Source organism: Anas platyrhynchos, chromosome 2, assembly GCF_047663525.1.
Source record: "Anas platyrhynchos isolate ZD024472 breed Pekin duck chromosome 2, IASCAAS_PekinDuck_T2T, whole genome shotgun sequence".
Lineage (NCBI taxonomy): Eukaryota > Metazoa > Chordata > Aves > Anseriformes > Anatidae > Anas > Anas platyrhynchos.
Window position 1 is genome coordinate 114,977,804 of NC_092588.1, and position 26,412 is coordinate 115,004,215.

At 40.1% G+C, this 26,412-nt stretch overlaps 1 protein-coding gene across 6 annotated transcripts in view; it reads left to right on the plus strand.

The window, feature by feature from the left end:
- The window catches only part of CPNE4 (copine 4), a 256,158-nt gene extending 230,330 nt beyond the window's left edge, over positions 1-25,828 (plus strand). For 5 of the 6 annotated variants that reach the window (XM_072033424.1, XM_072033422.1, XM_072033426.1 and 2 more), the window contains 5 exons: positions 1,350-1,404; positions 11,503-11,554; positions 16,519-16,652; positions 18,910-19,146; positions 25,233-25,828. In XM_072033424.1, the coding sequence (XP_071889525.1) occupies positions 1,350-1,404; positions 11,503-11,554; positions 16,519-16,652; positions 18,910-19,146; positions 25,233-25,364 (610 nt within the window). In that variant the 3' untranslated portion in view covers positions 25,365-25,828. The remainder of the gene's footprint in view (positions 1-1,349; positions 1,405-11,502; positions 11,555-16,518; positions 16,653-18,909; positions 19,147-25,232) is intronic. The other variant, XM_072033425.1, reaches the window with a different exon arrangement.
- The last annotated feature ends 584 nt before the right edge of the window (positions 25,829-26,412 follow it).

A 26,412-nucleotide genomic window follows, 5' to 3' on the forward strand; every position in this document is an offset into this window, starting at 1 on the left:
TTCCCAGTGATCTACTGAATATTTCTCTATCTGTTCTCTAGTTGGCAACTCCAGCTTCGGGGTGGGAGGGGGCTTCTTTCTCATTTTTCCTGGCTTGTATCAGAAATATCATGGTGCTTTTCACAGACTACACCAGACAACATGGCCTGGTGAGTTTAATGGGTGCTGTTTTCTGTCCTGAGTATGTCTGGGAAGTTGAGTTATTCACTTGACACTTGGTGTGGCAATGTCTTGAACTACACAAAGTCACTTGAAGCTGCTGCCCCTTTTTTGATTTCAGAAAGTGTCAGTAATGGTGACAGGAACTCAACTTTTCCAAAGGCCCTGAAACTCTGTGAGCAGGATCAGATAAACCTATGAGGGATTTGATTCATCGGAGCACTGGAGCACAGTTCAGTGACTTCAAAGGGGCTTCAGGATGTGTTTGGAGTTAAGCATATGTTTGGGTGAATTGTTAACCCCAAGTGTGTGATCGAACGCTTTGCTGACTCAGGGACGAGACATTCCTTACAGCTTGTTGTTTTCTACATTGCCATCTGGGAAGAGGCAACTTGACAGGACGTGGGCTGTGTGAGACATTATTGCATTTCTGAAAGGGTATTAACAGCCTTGAAGCTTCCAGGTCCTCTGAATCAGGATTTTTTGTCTCTACAGATCTAATTGGAGTGGAAGAACCTCACCATAGTGTTTGGAAGCAAATTTATCGTGCCACCACATTTGCTGGGATATCAGTTAATCTATACCTGATGAAAATAATTTCATGTTTTAGTGGGAGTACTAACGATACAGGTGGAAAGCCTTACAGAACCTGCAGGTTTCTGGGGGTGAATCTTTGAATATTTTAGGAAATCTCTTTTGCACCTGGACAACTGTTAGAACCTGCATTTGCAAACACTTTTAATTACAGTCATCTCTTCGCTAAACCCATTTTTTGAGCTGGGGGAGCACATCCATATTTATATTAAATAAATCTGTTGTCACAGACTGTTAGACAACTCCCTCTCACACTTCAACCAGATAGTGAAGAAGAGGAGGTAATATGGGTCTGTTATTGCATTTGTGGGAGAAGTGCGAGATATCTTGATTCATTGGTGTTCTCCAAGTGCTTTTAACTTCCATACTAGGAGTTCACCTGAAAAATCTCCCACGTTGCTTATCCATCTGGCCAGCACACACTCTACCTTCTCTAATACGTAACTCTTCCATTCTGCCATGTAAGACTCTACACCTAAAAGACTTTTCTGTGCCATTGTGCTGCTTTGCATTTTTGATCAATGCTTACAGAAGAATAAATGTTTATTGCAGCAAAATGCATTTCTCTGTGGGAACTCTTCTTTGTTCTTTTCCAGTGACAAAATGTTCCCAGCCTTTGGATTTGGAGCAAGGATACCCCCAGAATACAAAGTAGGTGCATAAATGAAATTTTCTCATTTCCTTGGTTTATGAGGTACAAAATAAGGGAAAAATGGTTTGATACAGAGCAAGGATTGGGGGAAGCAGTTCCATTTGTTTGTTGTGTTTCATTTGGTTTTCTCATCCAGTGATACCTCACTAAAAACAGAAATCGAGATTAAACTTAAAATAGGTGTGTTACAGCCAAAATATTTCATGGTATTGGCAAAGCTTTTTTAATAGATGTTAGTCTGTCAAGAGGAGAACTGAATTTTAGAACAGCGCTTGCCAAAAATATTTTGAAACTTTGTGAGCCCTGCTTTGGCAGAACCCATTTTTGTAAGATGTGGTTCAATGAGTGGCCTAGTGTCTATGCGTGTCATCTTTACAATTAAGAGATTCAACATCTACCGGAAAATACAGACCATAGAAAAGCTTTGCTCAGTAGTAAATTTCTGTGTTGTGGTAGACATCTTCAATACCAGGAAGAGAAATACAAGAGCCACGCTAGAGAGAAGTGGTATTCTTAAACAAAGCAGAACAAAACAAAATAAGAGTGATCTGGTGTGATGATGCAACTAATTGTGGGTAGCATAAATGTGCAGCCTGGTAGTGTTGGAATGAGTTGGACAGTGGAGTAAAAGAAGGAGCGTCCAACAGAAAAAGGCACAAGGAGAAATAGACAGAAGTTCAAATCGTGTGTTGCACATGCAGAGTAAGAGTAGGCAGAATAGTAGCTCTGCACAAATAAGTAACCAAAAACTAGCTGGGAATTTTTCAACCCAGATACTGTCTGGAAAAGAGCATCATTGAACTTGCAATCATGCAGACTTCATCCAAATCCCGTGCTCTGAGATGCTTCTTTTAGCTGTCGCTGCAGCTGAGAGGTGAACACTGGCCAGGTGAGAATAAAAATGTACCAGTGTGTTCTCATGGCTTGCAGGTCTGTTATCTGCTTGAAATACCAGTAGTGACATACAGCAAATTTGATAGGTGTCCTGCAAACAAGTGTCTAAGGTAAGTCAACGTAGGTCTAAACATCATTGACTTCTAAGCAAAAAAGCACTGTTATGAAAAAGTGGACTGTAAAAGTGGACTGTACCTGACAGGGTTTTTGCAGTGCAGTGATCCTGAAAAGTAACACCAGTGTTAATGGTTCCCAAAATCAGAGGCAGCTTCCAGAACTTTGACAGAGATTTTAATGTGGTAAATGCATATGGAACATCTGTATCTGTTGCGTATCTGTTGCAACTGCTATAGCTGATAACCATCTCTGCTGTATGAGGGGGAGTGTTTTGGAGAATACGCATCCTTAGCAGCCTCTACTACCAGACACATTAGTAAAACACAGTAGTTACTTGTCAAACGTTCATCCCTTTGCCACAAATGTATAGGTCTCTACTGGTGGTTGTGTAGCAGTGTTCACTGGGTGAGCTGGTCTATACATCACAACCAGATTGCCTTTTCAGGCCCAGTACTGGCCATTAGTGACAATGTCAAGTACTGTTGTGATTGTCCTAAACAAAGGTACCAGCTTGGTGGTGTGGAAGGGGCTGGATCTGGTACTGCCTGTGAGGTGACCATCATTGCACAGGGGAAAACTTGCAATTCTTTCAGCTGTTACGAGACATACTTATCTGAAGGACTGCTTGAAGGAAGATGTTACTGTGTCAGGTAAAGTGTTTTCACTGGTTTGCTTGATGGCAGTTGAGCATTCACAGTACAGGACAGCTTCTTTCTCAGCCAAAGTAACCAGCTGGTGGCATTCATGCCCTGGGTCTTATGAGCATATTGGCAATGTACCAACTTTGTTACACCCAAACAACAGTCTTGTTATTTGATTGTGAGAGCATTTCAGTTGCAAGATGAAAGACACATGTCATCCAGAAAGTGATTTCAGGGGTTCTTTGTAACCAAATATTGCTATAACAAGAAACACCAACTTTTCTACTGCATGGGCAGAACTGACGTTTGGATACTTTTACTGACAAGTACTCCTAAGAAAGTAAGAGACTTGCTTTCAACTTTGTAGCCCAAACATGCATGAAGGGTCTTGCACAATAGCAAGAACTGCCCTTATGTGTCTGTATGTTACTAACCTTTCAGAGCAAGGAAATGTATGAATCAGGACCTTCACATTTTGAGAAGTTCAGGAAAAGTAACTTAAAGTGGAGCTATTTGCTTGTGAATTACATGAATGTGAGTAAACAAAACAAGTCTCAAAGTATGGAAACACAAGCAAGGGACAGAATAACATCTTTAATCTCCACTGTGGAAAATTGCCACCAAAAAAATGACAAAGACAAAATGTTCTGACATCAGCTTACTAATGTAGTGAAACTTTGAAGAAGAGAAGAACCACATTTGCAGGGGGACTAGTCTTTCTGTGCAACAGATGGGGAAAAGTAATTAGCTTGTTGTCTATCATGGACACTTCCAACTGGAATTGGATTAGGATTTAACACTCATCTGTGCTATTGTTCAATCCCTCCCTGTGATTCTCTTCACAGTCCATACAAATATCTGTCATCTTACCTAAACTCTGTGAGCCCTTTAGAGTCCCTCCTTGGCTTTGGCTGCACATCTAAATCAAAAGATATGCCCTCTAAGAGAGTGAGGAGTCAGCCTCAACAGAATGTATTAATAAGTCAAGACCAATAATCTTGAAAATCCTTCAATAATTTAGTCTACGCTGGTATCATGAAGTTAATTTAAAGCCAACAATGATTAGTGCTTTATGTGGAGCGTAGCCAAGATGCATAGGAAACAGTGAAGAAACTGGTGTAATTAAAAGTAGCAGTAACAAACAAATGCTTGCAACTTGTCTGTCCTTACTTCTTTTCTTCTGCTGCAAAAATACAGAAACAGTACAGACACTACAGCAGCAGTGTTCATCATTTGCTATTCAAATGTTCTTTTGATACTTTCAGTCAAATTTATTACAAGACATACATATCTTTTATTAAAGGACAGCAGTGTCATAACTGTTATAATTCATATCTTCAAATCCAGGCTGTATCATTATGAGAATGTCTAAGTTCTGACCCCATCATGTGGATAAATCAGCTTTTCATTTTAATTTAGAGTGCCTGCTTTCGAGTCTCCAGTCCTTATTAGATGATCTAACCTGCTCATACCATGTTGGTCTCTGCACACCAGCAGCTGCTATCTTTTATTTCTTCCACTAGACGACAAATTGCTAGAGCTGTGGAAGAAATGACTCCCACTGCCAAAGGTTTCTAAGTAACCATGAGAGCCTCCATACAACGGTAAAACAACACAGCTTCCATAAAAGTCTAAATGAAAGCTGGCCAACCCATGTGTGGCAAGAACACAGTAAGAGAAAGCCAGAGGAAGGCAGCCTGATAAAAATAGTGGGCAAAGTGAGTAGATGTAGTGGATTTGGGTCTAATTCATGTCATACATGAATTAGCTGTAGGAAAATGAGGCCTGTAACTCACTACTCAGCATAAATCAATAGTAACAAGTCTCCACATTATGATCTGTGCTGTTTAGGACTAGCTGATGGCCTTTGTGATCTTCACACATTCCAAGATCTTTAGGGCAAAAATATGTGCAAACCTTAAAAACAAAAACAAACAAACAAACAAACAAAAAACACAGTAAAAGGATGTGTAAGAGACCAAAAGAAGAAGAAGAAAAAAAAAGTATAATGTCACTTTCTCCCTGCAACCTGGATTCAGATGTGGAAGCTGAGCAGCATGCTCAAAAGTCAAGTACAAAGGCAAATCAATGGGCAAGCATTGCCAGGCAGAATTTTCTGCAATGTGGTCTTAGCCAGAGACACAAGCTGTCCAGCTCCCAAACTATTTGATTAATGAGCATTCTGAAAATAATAGCTTTTGAGCAATGATTCTTTAAATTTGTTAGTGTCTCAAACTTTTGCAAAATATGCAGGCATTCAGTATTTAATTTTCAGACTGGCAGTAGCTTAATAGCTTTCAATTTATTCACAGACAAGTGTTCAATATTGTGCCTCTTAGCATTTATGCTTGTATGCATCTATTGTTCATAGATTTTTGACAATCCATTTGAATGAGTAAGAAAGCATTCCTACACATGACTGAATTTGTTGGATTGTTTGTTAGGCAGTCCCAGAATCAGCACTATAGAGGTTTCTGGACAGCTGGAACTGTTTGGGACAGGGAGATAAATTTAAATGAGCTCAACAATCTAGAGGAAGGGAAACGAAAAAAGCTTACTAGTTTTTCAGAAGAATTGAGGTATCTGATTTCAACATTTACAAGTGAATTAAAACCATTGCGTTTGAGTCAAAGCAGCATTTTGCTTCAAAAATTGAATGAAATTTCAGGTAGAGTAAAAAAGATTTAAAAAATATAGAGGCCAAAATAGAATATTTTAATGTGACATAAAATGCCTTTGTGTAGAGCAAAAATTTTCTGGCAATTTGCTCCGTCACTTTTATGGGGTTTTATTATTTGTCAGATTCCAAGATAAGTTTTTTTGTTTGCATTTTGAGGTTTCTATATGAAGGTGACTATAATCTCATCCCAACATGAGGGAAATAAGTTACTTGCTATGTTAAATCAAGGTAAATTTTCCACTAGACTATGCCTACACATGTGGAATTATGGTTATGACTCCTGCAGGAGTCTCCTGGATACTGTCACATTGGTGGACAACTGCCCTTCTGTATGCAGGTGACTGTCAGTGTACACATACAGGCAATAGAAGCACCGTATGGTGGTAAAAACAAATTTTGCCATAATCTGCCCTAGCAAAAATATTTTAGATCATGTATTTGGTTGATATATCCTCAGAAATGCTATTGTTGTAGTGGACATCTTGGTGTACTTATGGACATCATGATGCTGCTTATTTTTCTTGTTAAAACCCTTGGAGATTTACCTGAGAAACTATCTGTGCCTGGTACAAAAATTTCCTGGTCATCTGTCTTTTAATAATCCCACAGTCATGAGGGTATCTGCTAAATAATTTATCTGGAGTCCTGTAGAGGAAAAAGATTAACACATAGCCAAGTGTGAGTAAGTGTCCTTAGCTGGAGGCTTTGACTGGTGTTTTATGCAGCGATGCAGGCTATGCCAGGCTGATCACACGTAATCACCTCTGCACTCGAGAATTTCTCTCTCTATTCCTTTTATGGATGGATTTTAAAAGCGAACAGGAGGGCTCAGCAGAGGGTCAGCTACATAGTTGAAACTTAATCCAGAGCCTGTGACACAGTCACAGTTCTGCAGGGACATTCCTTATCGTGAGGTTGACTTTCACCACAGATCATAGTCTGCATCATGAAGTTGCCTTTCACCACAGACCATAGTCTGCACTTCTTTGCAAAGTTCTCCGTACCCAATACCAATGTAAACCAGTCATTCAGTGTTTGTATGGTGTGATGTATTCCAGGATTTCCTGACTCTTAAATTGGTCAGTCATACAAATGACCTTAGCAGATTGCTGCTGAACAGCCTAGTGTCTTGTTACTTTTCCCCTGAGAATTTCTTAGTCTTCAGCATCTTAGATGTTCAAACTTTTGCCTCATTTTCCCCATTAGCTTATCAGTTTTGAAAGTGCATAAGGGCTGTGTCATTCAATATTAGAATGATGCCATTTAGTATACCCACTTTTGGTCATCTGGCATCAGTGTTGTTTGAGTTTCATCCTCAAAGGCCTTGAATGTTTAACTAAACTAAATATATATATATATAAATATAGTAGTTCATTACCTTTCACCATGGTTACTATGTTTAAAACAATAGCACTGATTGTTAGATCCAAAGCTCCTAAGAGTAAAGTGCAGCTTCTGACATGGTTTGGCTTTCCATGGAGTCCTATCAAGTAGGAGCTGGAGTTCGATAATGCCTTCAGTACATCTCATGTGCTTGAAGTCTCTTCTGGTGTGGTCCCTCTTGAATTCTAGCCACCACAAGGGAAACAGTGCGTGAGCAGGGAAAGCCCAGCTGATTTAAATACCAGAGTGGGGAATAATGAGTTCTGAACATTTGGAGGAACCCTGTTTTAAAAATACCTGCCATTGGTTTCACTGAGTGGTGATTTCCTGTTTGTGAACCATCACTGAGCTGCTCAAAGAACTTCTTTACTTCACATTATTCTTATATCTTGTTTATATTCTGACGTATTTTTCAGAGAGCATAGGAAACAACCAAATCCATCATTTTTCACTGTTTCCTCTCTTACCTTCAGGGTAAATTGTAACACTGGTCCTAGTGAACAAGGGTGTCAGTCTATGAGGTACACTTGATTTAGGAGAATAGCAGCCATTGCTCAAACAGTATTATTTCTTGGATCATTTTACAAACATTCTAGATTTGGGCTTTCTTATTGGACCAAACAGTTTCTTACATTTTTTTTAAATAAGAGCCTGGGTGCTTGTAGTGGGTTTACGTGGCAAGGCTTTGGTAGCAGGGGGTCATAGGGGTGGTTTCTGTGAGAAAGATCTAGAAGCCGCCCCATGTTTGGGAAGGGCCCCATTGTTTTCCAGATCTGAGCCAATAAGCGATGTTGTTTTGCGCCTCTGTGAGAGCATATTTAAGACAGGGAAAAAACTGCTGCGCCACACAGCAGCCGGGAGAGTCAAGGGAGTGAGAAACAGCCTTGCAGGTGCCAAGGTCAGTGAAGAAGGAGGGGGAGAGGTGCTCCAGGCGCCGGAGCAGAAGTCCCCTGCGGCCTGTGGTGAGGACCATGGTGAAGCAGGATGTCCCCCTGCAGCCCATGGAGTACCACGGTGGAGCAGGGTTCCATGCTGCAGCCCGTGGAGGAGACCACGGTGGAGCAGGTGGCCCTGCACCGACGGAGGCTGCCGCCTGTGGAAGACCCCTGCCGGAGCAGATTCCGGGCCGGACCTGTAGCCCGTGGAGAGGAGACCACGCAGGAGCAGGTGATCTGGCAGGAGCTGCTGCCCGTAGGGGAGCCAGGTTGGAGCAGTTTTCTCCTGAGGGATGGACCCCGTGGTACGGACCCATATCTGGAGCAGTTCTGGAAGAGCTGCTGCCTGTGGGAAGCCCACGCCGGATCAGTTCGTCAAGGACTGCATCCCGTGGGTGGGACCCCACAGCACAGGGGACGAGAGTGACCGAGAAGGAGCGGCAGAGAAGAAGTGCTGTAGACTGACCATAACCCCCATTCCCCCGTTCCCCTGCGCCGCTCGGGGGGAGGAGGTGGAAGAGGGTGGATGGGGGGGAGGTGCTTTTGGTTTCTTTCCTTTGTTTCTCACTTCTCTAGCTTGTTAGTAATGAGCAATAAATCTTACTATCTGTCTTCTTATGCTGAGTCTGGTTTGCCCGTTACACTAATTATTGCGTGATTTTCTCGTCCTTATCTCAATCCTTGAGCCCCTTTCACATATTTTCTCCCCATTCCTCTTTGAGGAGGGGAGTGAGAGAGCGGCTGTGGTGGAGCTCGGCTGCCCACTTGAGCGGAACCACGACAGTGCTATAGCTTTGAACCATATAAGTTGTTTGTATAGTGTCATCCTAAACAAGAATAGTAACAAAAGCATTCAGCCTATGCTTTTTTAGTGTGAATAAAGTATTGTATTCATGGCTCTGGAAAAGAATTGTGGTGCTTCTTCTGCTATAATTTCAAATGCATTAGGAATAAAGAAATTAAATCACTGAAGATGCACAACGTTGGAAGAATCAGCATGCAATACACAGACGTGCACCACGGTCCTTCTTGCTGTTAAGATGTGATTAATACAAAATACAGAAAGCCTAAAGGAAAAAGAAAGGCTATTGAACAACAACAACAACAAAAAAAAATCATCAGTGAGTGAAAACTCACACAACCATTCTTGACAGCTGCAATTACCTTTGGCCTGCAGCTGGTCATGAGGCTGGCAGATACCAGCTGGGCAAAATGTGCCAGGAGACATACAAGAGCAGCCAGACAGAAGTGCTCTGGAGCACCTCTGAAGCATATCTGACAGCCCTGCTCTTCTGTGCCTGCTCAACAAGGAACACGCGTAGTGACTTTCTGCATTATCTCCCATGGCCAAGAAGGGTAGCCTGAATAATCAATTTAAAATCCTTTGAAAGAAGCAACTGATGCTTGGTATAGTCATACTAAATTCCAAACTGGAGCCAAGCTGGGTGACAACTCTTTGGTGAGTTCTTATTTCAGTCCTTTCCCATCGTGGTAGAAGTCCCACTTTATTTAAGCTTTTAACAAGTAATGGTAGACCTCACTGTTGGGAGCAAGAACAGCATATGATAGGAAAATACTATTTCTCTATAACAAACTCTCTGTGGCTCTAATTAGCCAACCTATACCACTTCACCTTTAGACAAGCGTCTCTGTAATCATATATTTGATATCTTTCTTACTCGGTAAACAAATCCACTTGTATGGTTGAATTTTGACTTTCACAGAGAACTCTACCAGGATTGTGGATGCAGTCCCAAAGTTATTCCTGAAGTTTAGCTCTGTTGGTGCCTTTCCTGTTATGTACGCTTTAAGAGCCACTTTTAAGATGAACATTTCAGTGATGATAAAGCTTCTGGTTAGTTCCAGCTAGAGACCACATTTGGCACATTTGACATCACACTCTGGGGAAAATTAGACTGATTTAAGTTAGCTGGCTTTAAGGAATCTTTTCAAACCATATAGGAAAGAGTGGTTACTATTGATGTGCTCTGTGTATAGCATCTATTCATAGATCAATTTCTGCGCTGTCTATGTCCTAGAAATGGAAGTCATCTAAACTAGCAAATAAAACAGTGACATCCAATAAATAAATCTCTTTCTGCAAATAATCCATGTTCCATTGAACAGGGAGTAAACAGATTTCTTTCCATATGACTGGGACTGCTGGCAGTTGTTCTGAATGTTCTACAGAAATCTATAAAGTCTCAAAGGTACGTAATTGGAGTTAGCTGTATGAATGCCCTCATGACTCTGGAATGATATACCTGAGCTCAACTTAAAAATAGGCAAATTGCCTGCTCAAGTTTCAGCTATATCCATTTTTGCAAACCAAAAAATATATGTACGTTGTGCATTGCAAGACAAAATTTGGGCTTCATTCAAGACAATTGAAGAGAACAGGAAGCTTGAGAAGAATCAAGCCTTCTCAGTGGTCAAAGAATGGTGCAAAAAGGAATCTGGGAAGCAAAGTAGACAAGAACAAACTTTAGAACCAGAAAAGTGCATCTGAGGAAAGTTTCAATCCCAATAGATTTGTGCTGTGGTTGCAGATCTCTAAGTGAAGACAGATATAGGAAGCCTGGAAACTGAGACTTACATTGTCTTGTATTATTTATGCATACAGAAGTCTTGTATTATTTTCCCAAACCTCCAAGGATACAATATATTGTTTTATTAGAAAATCAGCAACATTTTTGTATTCACAGTCATTTCTCTTAGAAAATATCTCTGGGGTATTTTATTACAGACAAATTTGGAGCATAAGAAAATGGTATGTTTACTAAATTTAAGGAAAAAATCATTTTTTTTTTCTTATTAATTTCCCCCAAACCTACTCTAATTTCTTAACCAGCTTAGGCTTCTTACATTTCTTACATTATTATTATTTCACTGTGGGTCTAAGTGACTTCCTTGATTCTCTGGAGAATAAATTATTTTCACAGTAATCCCATGGCCTTCAAATGAGAAATTGCTCACACGTGTGAATGGAGGATTCAGAATAGTGCTGAGCTTGTGCTATCAATGCTGTAACACAACCGGCTTTAGCGATTCTGCAATCTGAGATGTGGATCTAGAGAGCTTGCATTTAAATCTCTCCTTAGCAATCGGTCCCATGTGGCTGACATTGGTAGCCCCATCCTGACACCACATTTCTGTGATTTCTCAAACACTTGGGTGTTTTTTCGTTATGTTCCCCTCCTACTTCCCCCCCCCCCCCTCCCCTTTTATTTTTTCCTTCATTGTTGTTATTGACAAGTTTGATTCCATCTGTGGTACTTTGTTTTTGCGGGGAGTTCCAACTGGGACTGTACATCACACTTAATGCTGAAAGCTTGAAAGATCTCTTTGGTTCAACACTGAAAGAATATAAAGGGTGTTTAACCGCAAGTCCTCTTGGAATAATTTTTCCAACTACAGTCTTCTTCTCTTCTTTCCATTTATCTGCAGGTCTCTCATGATTTTGCAATCAATTTCAATGAAGACAACCCAGAATGTGCAGGTAACACACCAGAACAGACCGACTGTTGTATTTTCCGCTGTCTGCAAAATGTGTTTGTATTTTTTATCATATCCCTTGAGTATTATTCAAAATGTTTGTTTTGTTTTGTTTTGAAAGAAAACAGCTTCTAAACCTGACAGATTCCAAACCTGTGGGCTTAGCTTTAGAAACCGTAGCAAGTGCCACGCATTAATGTCCTGAAAAATAGGTCCCACGGAACGTACACCATGTTGGACATTCAGCATTGCATGTCCCCAGATTACTAGGCATTGCTGAAAACTAGAGCCATATTTTCTGGGTTCACTCCACATCTTCGGCTACAGAAACGTAGTTTGCACAACTAAGGGCAGGACATGCAAAGATAAAGGCACACTGTGCACCTCTGTAATAAAGGACTCCCTCTGTTTACAGCCAGTTGTTCGGCAAGACCTATAGCACCGGTAGCCTGCTGCCAGTCATCCCAGTGAGATCCAGCACAGGAGTCAGAGAAGCAGCTGAGGACTAGTGTGAGAGCTGTTTTAATGTATAAGAGTGGTGTGTTCTAGCAACAGTCACTAATCCTCAGTAGTCAGGGGACAGATTCTTGTATCAGATTTTGGTTTATGTCATGTATTTTTGAGGTCTGCAGTGATGACGCTGTTTCTAGAATCTCCTGCCAGGATTCATACATTTTGTAAAAGGTGAGGATAATAGGAAAAAAATCTCTAAATAAGCAAGTAATCTTAAATTAACACGTATCTGAGAGTCTTGGCTAGATGATCATTGCTGTATAAAATATATAAGTTTTCATTCTTCTGCTCCCTTCCAAACATTGAAATGGGTGTTTTAAAATGCACTTCTCATTCAAAGTTTCTAGCTGCTCCTTCCAGCCCTTCTCAGGCTTATTAGTGGTTTTCTTTCTAGTATAGTCAGCAGAATGTGTTCAAGATGGGAATTAACATGCTGGGGTATAAAGTGAGGAAGAGAAGAAAGGACAAGCAATTCAATGAAAAGAGACATTAAAAGATTTCAGATTTCACACATTTTAAATGCAAGACCTCTGTGTTTGGTTCAGTGAGCATTCCTGCTTTGTAGATACACTTGGATTGTTGGACTGCTCCAGCCTCTGTAGGTCAGATGCTTGAAATGTAATTGAGCATAAATCCTACAGCTGCTTAGTACGTCTGTACAGTTTTTACATTGCTTTTAAGGTTTTTTAAGGAGTTAAAAGAAGCAAAAATTACATGTATGCATCTAGATGTGTCTGTAAGCTTGTGAGCCAGCTTAAGCTGAGATTTTATTCACACTGATGGTGCGGAAATGAGGTGTGGAACAGACCTCATGACTTTGTCTTGTCCAAGGAAAGAAGTCATATTTTAAAATACATTAGCTTGCCTGCTTCTGAACACAGACATGGGCCTGATCTGTATAAAACTTCTGAGTTAATTAAAACAGCATTATGTGACAGTATGTTTATACATGTAGTGTATCTTTGTTTCCTGGTCTAAATGTTGAACATTTCTGACCTTTTGCATACCTCAAAAAGGCCCTAGCTGTCCATGTAATGACAACATTTTTAATCCCCCTTTTCTGCCTTTCTTGAATCCAAGGCTAATTCTTTTACCAGACTGACCTTGTTATATAATTATTTGTATTGATTGAGTGGTATTTGAAAAGGCTGTCACACTTACATAGTGCCAACAGCAGGCCAGAGGTTGGACAGACAAACCCTCTGCAAGTAAAGAACTTCCTATTCATGCATCCTATGTATGCAAAAGAAAACACAGCAGTGGAAATGAGAGAGATTTAAAAAAAAATAAGAGGAAGGAGCTGCTCTGTGAACTTTGCCTAAGCTTATGTCACTTTGTTTTTATTATGCATTTAATCTTTATTTGTTCTTCACATAAGAGTCAGTTATCTGAGAAGTTAATCCATCCCCGAAAAGTTTTAGGGCTTTTAGGGCTAAGAATCTGCAGAAGCAGGTTGCAGCATGGAAGAAGACCAGGCAGGAAATTTTAGAGCATTCATACACACATCTACAAGATACAAAGGCACTTCTGTGTCCTAAATTATACCATTTAAAATAATGTCCATCTGGATGAAAGCAAGAAAAGGAGACAGACCAGAAAACATGTTGTTTAATCATCTGCTGCAGCTTGCTTATCATCTGCCTGTAATGGATGCTTGATTAGTTCCTACAGCCAGTTGTTCTCTGATGTTTCTCCAATTTTTGTAGATGCTCTCAACTGCATTAGGTAGCACAGGTTGCAGTAACCCCAGCACATCATGTGAAGAGAGGATGCTCTTTGGGGAAGGAGTGGAAGGGAGATAAAATGCTTAGTGACCGCACTATTTAGCTTGTCATATTTAGTATACTTGCCAAAAAAAAAACACAGAGAAATTTCTGAAGCGTATCTTGCTTCAAGCCAAGAAACAGAGGCTGGATCCAATGTATAGAGTATGTGTCTGATTTGTTTCTGAGGAATGAAATCCCTTTCTTTTGGAAGTAGTGAGCTTTCACTGACACACAGTAGTGTTAAGTATCACCCTACATGGAAAAGGGATTACATTAAAATGTCAACTCTTCAATGAACAAAGGGGTGATCATAATAAGGACTGAGTGTTTTGTACTCCAGTTAATCCCTCATATCCTACTTGACTAAGAAAACGTATATTTTTAATTCTACATGAGGGAAACTTCTTCCAGAGTTGCAGTCTACCACTCCCATGAAAACCCACCAAGACTACTAAAAAGGCTGATGCTCATGCACTAGCAAATGGGGACATCCTGTGGTCAGCAGAAACTTCCTTCTGAGTGGTCACATACGAGCTGGTAAGAGCCCTGCTTGGCTCTGTGAGTAACCCTGTGCATTACAGTCTCTCATGTAACTGCAGTTTAGGAGAGCACTGCCAAGACAACCTTGAACTCAGTCCCCGAGCTCAGTACACCTGTACAAGCTGCAATAACTCTTTGGACTCCATTGTAGATACACCTGTGTGTTCAGAAGAAATGCATAGGACTTGGTTGTAAACTGAGAATATTTGATATGAAGATCACTGGGATACATACAATATGGATATTCTTACCTTTCCTCTCCTATCACTATTTCCATTCTAAAAAATCCTAGTGTTTATAGTCTTATATTTAGTTTATTTCTAGTATTTATAGTATAGTGTATTTGTAGTCATATTTAGTATTTACTTATTTACATATAGTCTTATATCTAGTATTCATAGTCTTTATTGTCTGAAGAAGAAAGTGATAAATGTGCATGCATTTTACACGCATTTTTCTACACATGTATACATGCATACACTGTACATGTATTTCATTAGAGCTATGAAAAGTGGATTCCAATTAAAAATGCAAAGAGACAAATTGTGAGGAATGATGCACATTGCTTCTATCTAAAATAAGAGTCCAAGAAAAGTCAGCCACTAGGTAAGCCACTCACATACTCTGTTGGATTTGGATATATAAGGAAAGTAGATATTTCAAAAAGATACTATACTGAGATTGCACACAAAAAAAGATGTTTCTAGAACATGTTGCTTCCTAAGATGCAAGCACTTCCTGACACAAAGCATGGCAAATCTGTATGGACCGCAGGGAATAAGCTTTATCTCATATTATTTTAATGCATAAGTAAAAAAACACAGTGTATCTTGTCAGCAGCTTAGGGAAGATTTATGAGGCCTTCATGCAAGACCAGTAAGTACATGTAATGAAGCCCTTAGCAGGTTTGAAATTGGCAGTTAATAAAGGGCCAGTTTTGCAATATGCAATTTAGCCACTGGAATTACCAAGGGAAATTTTGTGCCATTACTCTACATTTTAGCCCATCACAGCTGTAACTAGAGAGTGTTCTTTTGTCTGCAAGCATTGCAATGGAAGAATATGTTTGTAACTATCCATAAAAAAGACTATGTTCTCCACCATTTCATCGTAGGAGGTTCGGGTATATCGCTGTAAAGTAATTACAGCTCCCTGTAATTTGTTAGTAATGGATCTGCACTCATATCCTGTAAATGTGGTTGAGTAAAATCTCATGAGTGAGCCAGTCTCAGTGCAAACTGGCTCAAGATCTTGTTGAAGCCATTGCATTCTTTCAGCATCCTTTACAAAGCTCTTCAGTCTATGACTTTCTTTCCAACTTTAGACCTCTTAATCCTTAAGGTCTGGTAAGCTGGAAGTTCTGAATGCGGAGGCTAATGTACATCACTTCAAGAAATCCTTCTCCTCAATGATTGAACACACCAATTTCCATTCTGTGATCTGTCAAGGGTGTCAGCAGAAGTCTGTTCTCACTGGTCTGGCTATATATCCTGAAATGAAAAAGCCATAAATAGCTAGTTCTCCATCAAAACTTCTTGACTAAGCCCATTTTTTCTGTAGACTGGAAAGCATCCTTCTGTTTCTTCCAAGATTTCACAGTTTTTGGTCATGGTCGAGTTCAACCTGTGAGCAATTATGCAAATTTACCCTGAAAAATTGTTTTCCTAGCACAAGGGAGCTAGGTATTTGAAAAGATGTTTGAATTTCTTGACAGCTCTTACGTTGTAAGTGCAAAGGGTAGATTTGTTGGTAACTACCATGATAAACAGAAATAAATATTTATCTGAAGAGGAGAGAGAAGTGTTGAAGGGTTTCTAATTTGTGTCTACCCTTTTAGCATGAATCAGCAAGTGATCACTTACACCTTGAACTGAGAAGAATGAAACCTATTGCATTGCAAGCTGATACCTGAAAAATAGACATTGAAAACTGCTGGGCAGTATGTTATAATGAATTATATGTTACAAACTAGCTTCAAGGCAGCTAGAAGCAGCTTCTTGGAAATTATCTGAAGTTGTTAGCCCTTGCTAATTGTATGATATTTGCAATTTACTCACTAGGAACCTGCCTTTTATTTGTGCATTAAATAAGCATGATATTGGTGATGTGCTCCACATTTATTTGCCTTTTGTATGTCTTTCCCTGCCAGGAATACAAGGTGTTGTGGAGGCTTATCAGAGCTGCCTTCCAAAGCTGCAGCTGTATGGGCCAACAAACATTGCTCCCATCATCCAGAAGGTGGCAAAATCAGCATCGGAGGAGACCAACACCAAGGAAGCCTCAGTAAGGGCATAATGCTATGTTTGCCTTTTTTCTTGCCTTGTCTCTTGTAGGCCAGCACAACAGGGCCTTTCAGTGTATGTGAATCAAGCCTTAACAGTTTTTACTAACTGCCTTCACAGAGGTCAACGTGAGTTTGTGTTGGTAGGAGTAGTGTATCTAACCTTTACCTCTTCGATAGTCACGACTGTGAACTCTTCCCTCACTGTTCTGTTCCCTGCTTTTAGCACTCTTTGACTGTAACACACCCAGATCTTCACAGAGGAAACACAAATGGCAGGACTAGAGTTACAAAAATTTAGGGGTCAAGCCCCAGCAGTGTTGATTATACCAGCAGAGGAGTTTGAATGTTTCCCTACACAGACTACCCATTTTCAAGTATCTTGCAGAGACTGTATTAAAACTTCGTTGTTGTTGTTCAGCTAGGGCCTTTTCTAACCATTCCTCTGAAAACAGTAGTAATACAGTTTTCAATTTACTCTTACTGACATGTAGTATTACGTGCCTTCAGGAAATCAGGAGACAAGCCTGTTAGTCTGCATCTGATATAAACACCATGCCAGATTTCTTGGGCTATAAGATTTAAACATAGATGATGTTTTTAATGTACACCTTTGAAATGCATTAGGCTTACTTTTCTCCTGCCTTCCAGACAAATGTGAGAAAGGAAGAGCAAGAGAAAGGGAGAAAGTACATGAGTGAGTAGGTTTGAGACATTTACAATTGTAGAGCAGTGCTGTGGTAGTCAAGGATGTAAGAGACAACTCATACACTGTAGCAAGAAGAATGATTATGTACAGGAACAGAACAGAGTTGCACATGGACATGCATCTCATCAGGTCTGGAACTTTCCCTAAGATTTCTTCATGTTGTGAGCTTTTTTTTCTTTTCTTCTTTTTTCTTTTTTTTAATAAGTCCTGTTAAGGCAGAAGTTTTGAAGTTCCCAAACTATTCTGTTCATGAATTTGGGTTTGTGATTGTCACTTCATTACAATTTACGGTATATTGTTACTATTTAGGGTCTCGTTCCATATTGGGGAATTGCTATATTTGTATTTTCTTACCTACTTAATCTTGAGGTGGTTCACTCTGTTCCCAGTGCTGTCTCTGAACTATTATGTCACATCAAATAAATTGCTTCATTTTCCTAAACCTAAGCTTCCCCACTTTCTGTTCGTTTGAAGATCAAATTAGTTTATATCACAATTCTTCAAGGTAAAGCTATCTTGCCTAATGTTTTGTTTTACTTACGGCAGAAGACAATGAACAGAACCCCATGTGAGTTTATATAGCTGCATATAAATAAACTGTAATGATGCTTTGTGTGTTGGTTTTGCTCATGCAGAGTGACCAAATTCTATGAACTGTACATTTTTCTTATTAATGTACATTTGTTAAATGACTCCAGCTGCCTAGCTATTCATAAAGGACCCAAGTGAGAGTTACTTTTCCCCATTACTGAGTGAAGATGTAATAGCCCATTTGATTCCAGTCCGGTGAGCCTTGGAGTATTGGGAAGGAAATGACAGGCGCAGAAAATTGCTTGATCTCCTTTAGAGAATGAGAAAACCTCTCTTAAGGGCTCCATGTAAAGTGTTTGAAAATGGATATATTCCTTCCTGAACGTGACCTTCCTCTCCTCAGGGATCCCATTGCTCTACAGAATACAACCTGCTGTGGTGGGTGCTTCTCCCGCAGGCACCAGTGGGTCACCCTCCAGTTTGCAGATGGCTGCACCCATCCCACTTGCCTGTTAGCAAAGCTCCTCTGCAAAGCGCTGTCATAACCTCCCTGACAGCTCTGCTACAAGCTTGTAACGCTTCAGTACCCCATTCCTCCCTGCCTCCCACTGGTTCCCAAGGGGAAAAAATGTAATCAGAAACTGTCAGCAGAAGTGATTGTGCAGCAGATGGAAAATAGGGCTAGTGAGGATCTCAGGTCTATTCCAGACTTGCGAGCCAAAGTCCAGACTCTCCCTACCCTAGCAGCCAGAATCCCCCTTTTCTGCACTGTGCATCCCTTGGCTCCCTCCAGCTCCTGGAACTGATGTGAAGTACAGCCAAACTGCAGCAGAGGAGAAATTAGTAGCTGAGGAGGTTTGCATGGCAAGTGCACTTAACACTTGAGTCACTGTAATCGCTCTTTTCTATTTAAAAAAGTCCATGTTTGACAGTTATCAGAAACACTTTTATATAAAAGGCAGGCAGCTTTGGAAGACTAACTAATGATATGATTTTTACTTCTCATCCAACAACTTCAGCAATATTTCATCTTGCTGATCCTGACGGATGGCGTCATCACAGACATGGCTGACACCAGGGAGGCCATTGTCCACGCCTCTCACCTTCCCATGTCAGTCATCATCGTCGGGGTGGGGAACGCCGATTTTAGTGACATGCAGATGCTGGATGGCGATGATGGGATCCTGAGGTCTCCCAAGGGCGAGCCCGTGCTTCGAGACATTGTCCAGTTTGTGCCATTTAGGAACTTCAAACATGTAAGCTGACTTTTCCATCCATTCTGCAGAAGGGTGAACGTGTAGACATGTAGTTAATGGTCCCTGGGGCTGGGCCTAACTGGATGACAATGGAGTGTTCAGTAGGTCAATGGCTTTATTGTGTCAGAAATGGGGAAAAAGAAATACAGAATGAAATGTGCTCCATCAGTGAGATGGTGAAAGTGGGGAGGGGGAAGAAGGTGAAGGTGGGGGAAAATTAGCTTCTTGTGGTGCCAGTCCTGACTTCCATTTCCTCCCTGATTTTAGTTTGATTTTCCTGATGTGTTTTTCCTGATGTCTCTTTTCTATTCTCTTTTCATCTGTTCTGTTAGGGCTGTTTTATTCCATTTCCATACATGTACACTGTCCCTTTATTTCTACAGAGCCCTGAAGTGGCTTTGAATTTGTACTCACAGTGTTCCCCAGGAGGCTGTTTCCTTATTGAAATTCAGATCCCTAAGTCCTCAAAGACAGAACTATCCAACCAGAGCATCCTGGTTTCCTCCAAACTTTGCCCCAAACTCTGCAAAAGAACACAGTCAAGAAAGTGGTGTTACTAAAAGTTTCCCTGCGCCTTCAGCCAGCTGTTCCCGTGTGAGCCCATCATGTTATAGGAGACACTCTGGAGGAGGAGAAGTGACGGACCCAGCACTAACTTACCAAATTCGAAATAATCCCTTGGCCATGTCCTTTTCTCTTCAGTCACCTGCCCTACATTGCAGCATCTGTCCCAGGGTTTCAACAGCCAGGTACAGACAGTATTCACCCATAGAAGCTTTCCCCCACACTGCCTGGTTTTCCAGGTCCTTTTCCTCTATATGGAAATGTGGAACTGTCATTGTCTTCCTTTACAATGCTGATGCCATCCTTTTCCCTCTGTTTTTTCCATCTTTCTCTGCCCTTCTTTCCCTCATTCCTTCCATTATATTCAAGTGGTTTTCATTACTGTCTGGTGTGTAAGAAGGATATTCTCAGTATTGGATTTGAAAATTCCTTTATGTGTCTGACTCATTTTCATCATGAGAGTGCCCTTCCCAAACTGCTCTAATTCCCTAGTGATAATTAGCTCTGGATTTGTCACACAGAAGTTTTCAATTCTGGGTTGGTTTTGGTCTGCATATGGGTTTGCAGTGCTTACATTTCTTTATTTTTTTCTGGACTTTTTGTTACCACACAACATTATTTTTTTCTTTTTGTCACTTCCAAAACTTCACTTTATTTTCCTCTTCCAAAGTGTTGTTCTTTTTTCTCTCTTCAAAACAAATTTTGCCATATTTGTCATAGATGTAGACACCCTTCTTATTTTCACAAACTCCACTGAGGTATAAGAGAAAGAGACGTGTTCCTCCTTGCCCTCACCTTTATGTAAAGAATGGATCCTCGCGTGATATAAAACTCACCTTGTGCTACTAGATCAGTGATGCCACACCAAATGGCTGCGGAGCTGCTTCCCAATTGTAGATACGTACATTTCTGTGTTGACAGTGCTGCTCAGTCACCTAGTAAGTATCTGCTGGAACAAAGTATGAGCATGACCTGCTCATAGCTCACGATGCTCCTTCATCAGATAATCACAAGTGTGTAGTCTACAGCAAAAGCGTCAAAAGGCAAGTTATTTATGAACCAGTGCTAGACCTGCCTTCAATTAGTTGAAAAATATGTTTCTGCAAGGATCTGGCAAAGCCAGCTGCATTTGTTATTTTTAGTTTTGCTTTGTGACTTTATTACAAAGCTGAAATAATCCTTGATTGAATAGGTTTAACACTGACAGGTGCAGTTCTCTTGGGGTGCCAAATATATTGTGCCTATGGTGTTAACCTGCGAGTGATCCTACGTGCAGTTTTAATTGCAAGCATTGGTCAAATGAAAAGTTTATCTTATTTTAAGTTGGTTTAGATTAACTACCCCAGTACTGAGAGAGGATAGCGATCTTAAAAAATTATTGCTCTTATTAAATAGAGATATTTTACTGCCCCTTTGTCTCAGTAATGGAGATAATAGACATGTAGAGATAGATAATGTATATGGTATATCACAAAAGACGATATATCTTATGCAACTTGATATTTAGTCTGTTTATTGTGATCTTCCAGCATTTCAATAAATGTCAGTGTAATGGATGAGTGCCCATAACAACAGCCACTTCTGGTTGAATTTCTTTGTTGTAGAAGTATCCCAAATAATATCTCTCTGAACAAAGTGACATTCACAGCTATCTTGCGTACTTATCCTTAGCACAAACAAAAGGCTGTGTCTTTTCTACCAACTAGTGAGATAATTTTTCATGGTAGAAATGAGTATGGTGTTTTGATTCAATTTTTTTTTTTTTTTTTCTCACAGAAAAATGCAGATTTAACCCCAAATTTGGGAGATTTTTGTCAGATCGGTTCTGATCATATACAAGAATTACCATAAAACAGAGTATTACAATTGACAGCTTTAAGTAAAACATATATTTGGTTAAAAATCAAATCCCTTTTGTAAATTTTGGACCTTGTGTTTACTTTTGCTACTTTGGATGTTCAGCTATTGAGTAGAAAAAAAAAAAGTTGAAAGATCTCATTAGAAAGACTACAAGTCAAGTTGTATAGGGTGTATAGATTTTTCTGCTAAATCAAGTATTTATTTATGCCTAAATCCATATTGCCTCTACTATTGACAGAAGGAGGGATGTTACGTGTGAGCAATTTTATTTGTTTTGCTGGAATAGTAAACCAGCATTCATTTGGAGTCAACCCAAACAATATTTTTTTCATTACTTCAGTTCTCATGTCAGCCTGCAGCTCAAAAGCTCATATCTATTGAAAGAGATCAGAAATAATATATCCAAAAGCTGCCCCTCTGAGAAAATCAAAATGAGGGGAAAGGATGTTCTAAAAAATAACCTGTAGAGAGAATACCTTTTATTTTGTAAGACTGACTTTAGGGAAGGTTCTGATCCTCCACAGCACTCATACAAGTATTTTACTCAGAGAGTTACAAATAATCACATACTTTAAACTTCAGACCCACTTCAGTGTTTTACTAGCTCAAGACCCAAGACAGAGTGAGTTTTATTACTTGGGTTTAATCTTATACATGATGTAGTGTGTCAGGAGTACTTCAGTAAAGCTTTAATTGTATTGATTCTTAGTAAATCTGTAGTTGCAGAGCCTTGAAAAATGAAGGTAACCATTACTGTTTAAAATAATTGTCCCATTTCATATTAGGTGATATGTGCATTTCACTACAGGGGAGCATCCTAAAAAAGAAAGGGAAAATATTTTCTCTGAACCCAAATGAGTTTCTTCCCTCTATAATTATCACCACCCCAGCAACGTGAGCATCCTTCACTTGAAACTGTATAACAGTGATGCTCACAGTTACTGAAATGCAGATGAAGAAAACCACCTGTCTCAATTAATTCACAGTTTTATTTTAAGAGCTGATTTTTTCCCCTTAAAATTTATTTTTACTGTGCACAATTGTGATGCGGCAACAAGACTGTATTTCGCTCTGCATTGTGTTTAATTACAAAGCCTAACAACTGTGACTTAATAACACGTATCACAAATGAGTGTGGAAAGCATAGTTCTTCACCACTGCAAGAGGCAATGTTTTGCACTATTCGCCATAATTAAAGATTAAGCATGGTGAAGCTATAGAACTGAATCAACAGCCATTTGTAATATATACCAATTATCGTCTTAGGGGATTATTTTCCTGCTGCTGGGTGATCTGATTGTTGTGTATTAGCCACCAGTTGAGAGCTATTCATCTTGAGGTGTTTATTGCTAGGATGCTCTTCAAGCGTAGCATTTAAACAGTGGCAAAAACATTGCAGCAAAACATTCACCAGTGAAGGTAACTCTTGGGCAGCACAGCTGAACTGAGACTGGTTTTTAGCTCAGAAGGTATCGGTCCAATTCTTACCTACACAAATGCTGCTTTGCACCATCTGGTCTAGAAATGAGAGTGCTTTACCACAAAAAAAGTACACAAGGTACAAGTTACCCAAACTGTTAAATGGGAAATCACCTTTAACCCCATTTTGGGGATGCTACCTATTAAAAAGAGCCTCAGGCCCAAGAGACATCATGGGCATGGTGAAATATCTTAATGGCAACAGTTGTCCATCTACTGGTGGCCCCTGCCCAGCATTTTTTAACATAGAGAAAGGATTCCTTATTGCTAGGGTTTGTGTGTGCAGTGATGGCCCAGGATTCTTCTTTCCCTACTCTGTTTTCACCCTTTTTTTTTTTAGGGTTGTACTTCTAGTAAAATGGCACAAAGGCAAGTTAAGGTATATAAGTTTTGCCACACTTGGGAGGGAGATTAAAAAGAAAAAAAAAAAAAAACACAGGAATTCTCAGTGGTAACATAGAAATGAGTTATTTGCCTGACTCCAAGGAGCATTTTCTGCTGATTTCAGTGCGGAGAGGTTTAGGCAAGAACAGGGCAACTGTGAAAAAACATGCATTTCACTTTGAAGAATTAAAATAAATGGGTTCTGTTGCTGTGTAACACCTGGGAACAGTTGTTGTGCTGTCGCACAAAATATGGGTTCTGCTTTGCCAGTTTGTTTATACAGAAATGTTCCAGTCTTTTGCTTACTCAAATATTTTGGTATAAATGTCTAACTCTGGAAATACTGGTTCATTTTTTTTTTTCATTGCTATTCACATATGTGACTCAAAGTACCAAAATACAAAAGACAACAATAACTGTATTTCTAATTTTGCTAGCATGGTCTTTGTATTTGTAGTACTGTAACATTTGATAGCGGAATTTGTAACACCCCATGGGCTTTCTGCACCTCTGGCTTAGCATGCCTGTGAAATATTTACCATGTACATCCTATGTAACCCTAATTGTAAGACTGAAATCATAAGGATCCTACCCCATGAAAGAAAGCAGGGCAATAAGTCGGTCAATACAACTTTGCAACATGCTAGTTTTGAATCCTGGCTGAAAATATTACAGACAGAAAGAAGGAAAGTGTTCATTAGTGGGGGGAAAAAGGAGTTGGGGTGCAGAAGAAATGGGATCCAGCCACAGGGCAAGGAGTTCCCGTGCATCAGTTGAGCTGCACTGTGTGGTCCATGTGTGTTGTACCTGGAGATAAACACAGCAGTTTCAGCATGTGCATTTTTCCTGTGTTTTTACGGTGGGCTCAGAGGGAGTGTAGTCAGGTAGGCTGGGTCTGGGGACCTCGATCATCTCTAACCCAAATTTCTAGAAACAAGCAAATCCAAAAGACAGGGCAGAAGGGTGGTGCTTTGGGGCTCCATGGAAGAACAGGGCTCCAGTTCTATCAGTGATGAGTACAGGGTCTGAAGAAAATCCCTGCAGCACGTGTGGGTTAATGGTTGCCCATAAAACATCCACGGGCCCCACTGAAGCATTGTCAAGGCGTGTGTGAGGCAGTGACTGTCACTGTCAACAGAGGGCACAGGGTCTCATGTGGCCAAGGGGTACCTGTCCTTCCCACCTGGGGCAAAAGCCCCTGGCCATCTCTGCATCTCAGGGCCATCAGTTCGTAAAGGAGCTGCCTCTGGGTGACACACAGCGTTTATATGTTGCTGAAAGAGCTTTAAAACCTTCTCAAAGCCTAGGCACAAAACCTTTTCTTGACAGAGATTTAATTCCAATGCAAACAAAATATTTTTATTTAAATGGAGAGCAGAGATGTGACGAAGGCCTCCCTTCTACCCATGTTCATTGTGAAGTTGTGCAGGGTCCCTCACTGGGTACAGATGAAGGAAGTCTTTGCAGACTATAACATCATGAAATGGTGCTCTCCCAGAGTGCAGAGAAGTTTGGGACAAGAGTTGCCCTAGCCCTGAATTTAGAAGAGTCCAAATTGTATCTGAAATACATGCAGAGCACTTTTGGCTTGAATGTACTTTGGGCAGCTACAGGTACGTGCCCTGAGCAGCCTACAAAATGAGTTTCCAGCGATAGTGCCACTCACTTTGAGTCTTTTTTACCTTCCATTTCTGTACCATACTTCTTGCCTTGATCTCATGGCACCAATGCCTCTGAAAGCCCTGGCATTTCTGGCACAGACACAGGTTAACACTTGTGTTTTCTACCATTTCCTGCAGGCATCCCCAGCTGCTCTAGCAAAAAGCGTTTTGGCTGAAGTTCCAAACCAAGTCGTGGACTATTACAATGGCAAGGGGATAAAACCAAAATGTGTGTCAGAGTACGAGTCTTCCAGGACACTAGCTCCATGAACCTGCCTGCACTCTTTTACAAAATTAAAAAAAAAAAAAAGAGAAATGCTACTGTCTACAACTACTGTACTTAAAAATGAAACAAAAAATAGCACGTTTTGGTGATTTTTAACTACAATAACCATTTTTTTTGCATGTGTAGCCCGAAGGCTTAAATCTGTTAAGCGGTTGTATTGTTGAAAACTTTTTATGAGGAAAAAGACATCCAGAAAAAAAAGTGAACTCTTTACATTACAGCATGTCGCCTTGAAATAAAAAGTTATCTGTATCTGTTTTTTATACAGGTTTGTTGAAATTTTGCTAAATTTCTTATCTTTACACTGTAAAGCATTTTGAAATATTTATTGAGAGTCGATAGCCAAAATGTCTTTGGTTTAATCTGCTATGAACTGAGAGATTTTTCGAAATGGCAGATGCATGAACTGTATTTTGCATGTTTAAAATAAAAACAACACAGTTTTGCAGTTGTTGTCTTTATTTCTCTCTCTGCCACAAAGCTGCCTGCTTTCGACTTCCGTCTCCCAAGAAAGGAGTAATAAATTATTTCAAGAGATAGCTGGCTCTAAGCATGGGCATTTCTGACATTAGCAGTTTGCAACATGGGTGTCCAAACATGCCCACTCACTATGTGGCCTGAGCAGCAATTTTTCAAAAGCCTGACACATCCAGCTGTTAAGAAGTGTTCAGATCTGGCTTGGAGGGCATGATCCACCAGGACTGCATGTCATAAAATATATCTACTTAATCCAAAGGATCTGGCTGGCTTTCTAATGGGTTGTATTTTGGCTACCCACCTTTAGAATCTATTATGCTTGGGAATTCTTTTTTTTTTGTTTCATTTGTGTGTTGTGATTTTTTTAATCTCACACCCAATATCCAACTCTGCGTGACACATTTTCCAGCAGAAATTTTACGTGGCCTGATTTTGTGGCGAGTAATAATTTGAAGCTTCTCACACACACATCACTCATCTGTGGTAGAAAAACTGATTTTGTACCAAAAGAATAGTCAAGACACTTTTTTAAAGAGGACAAACAAGAACATGATA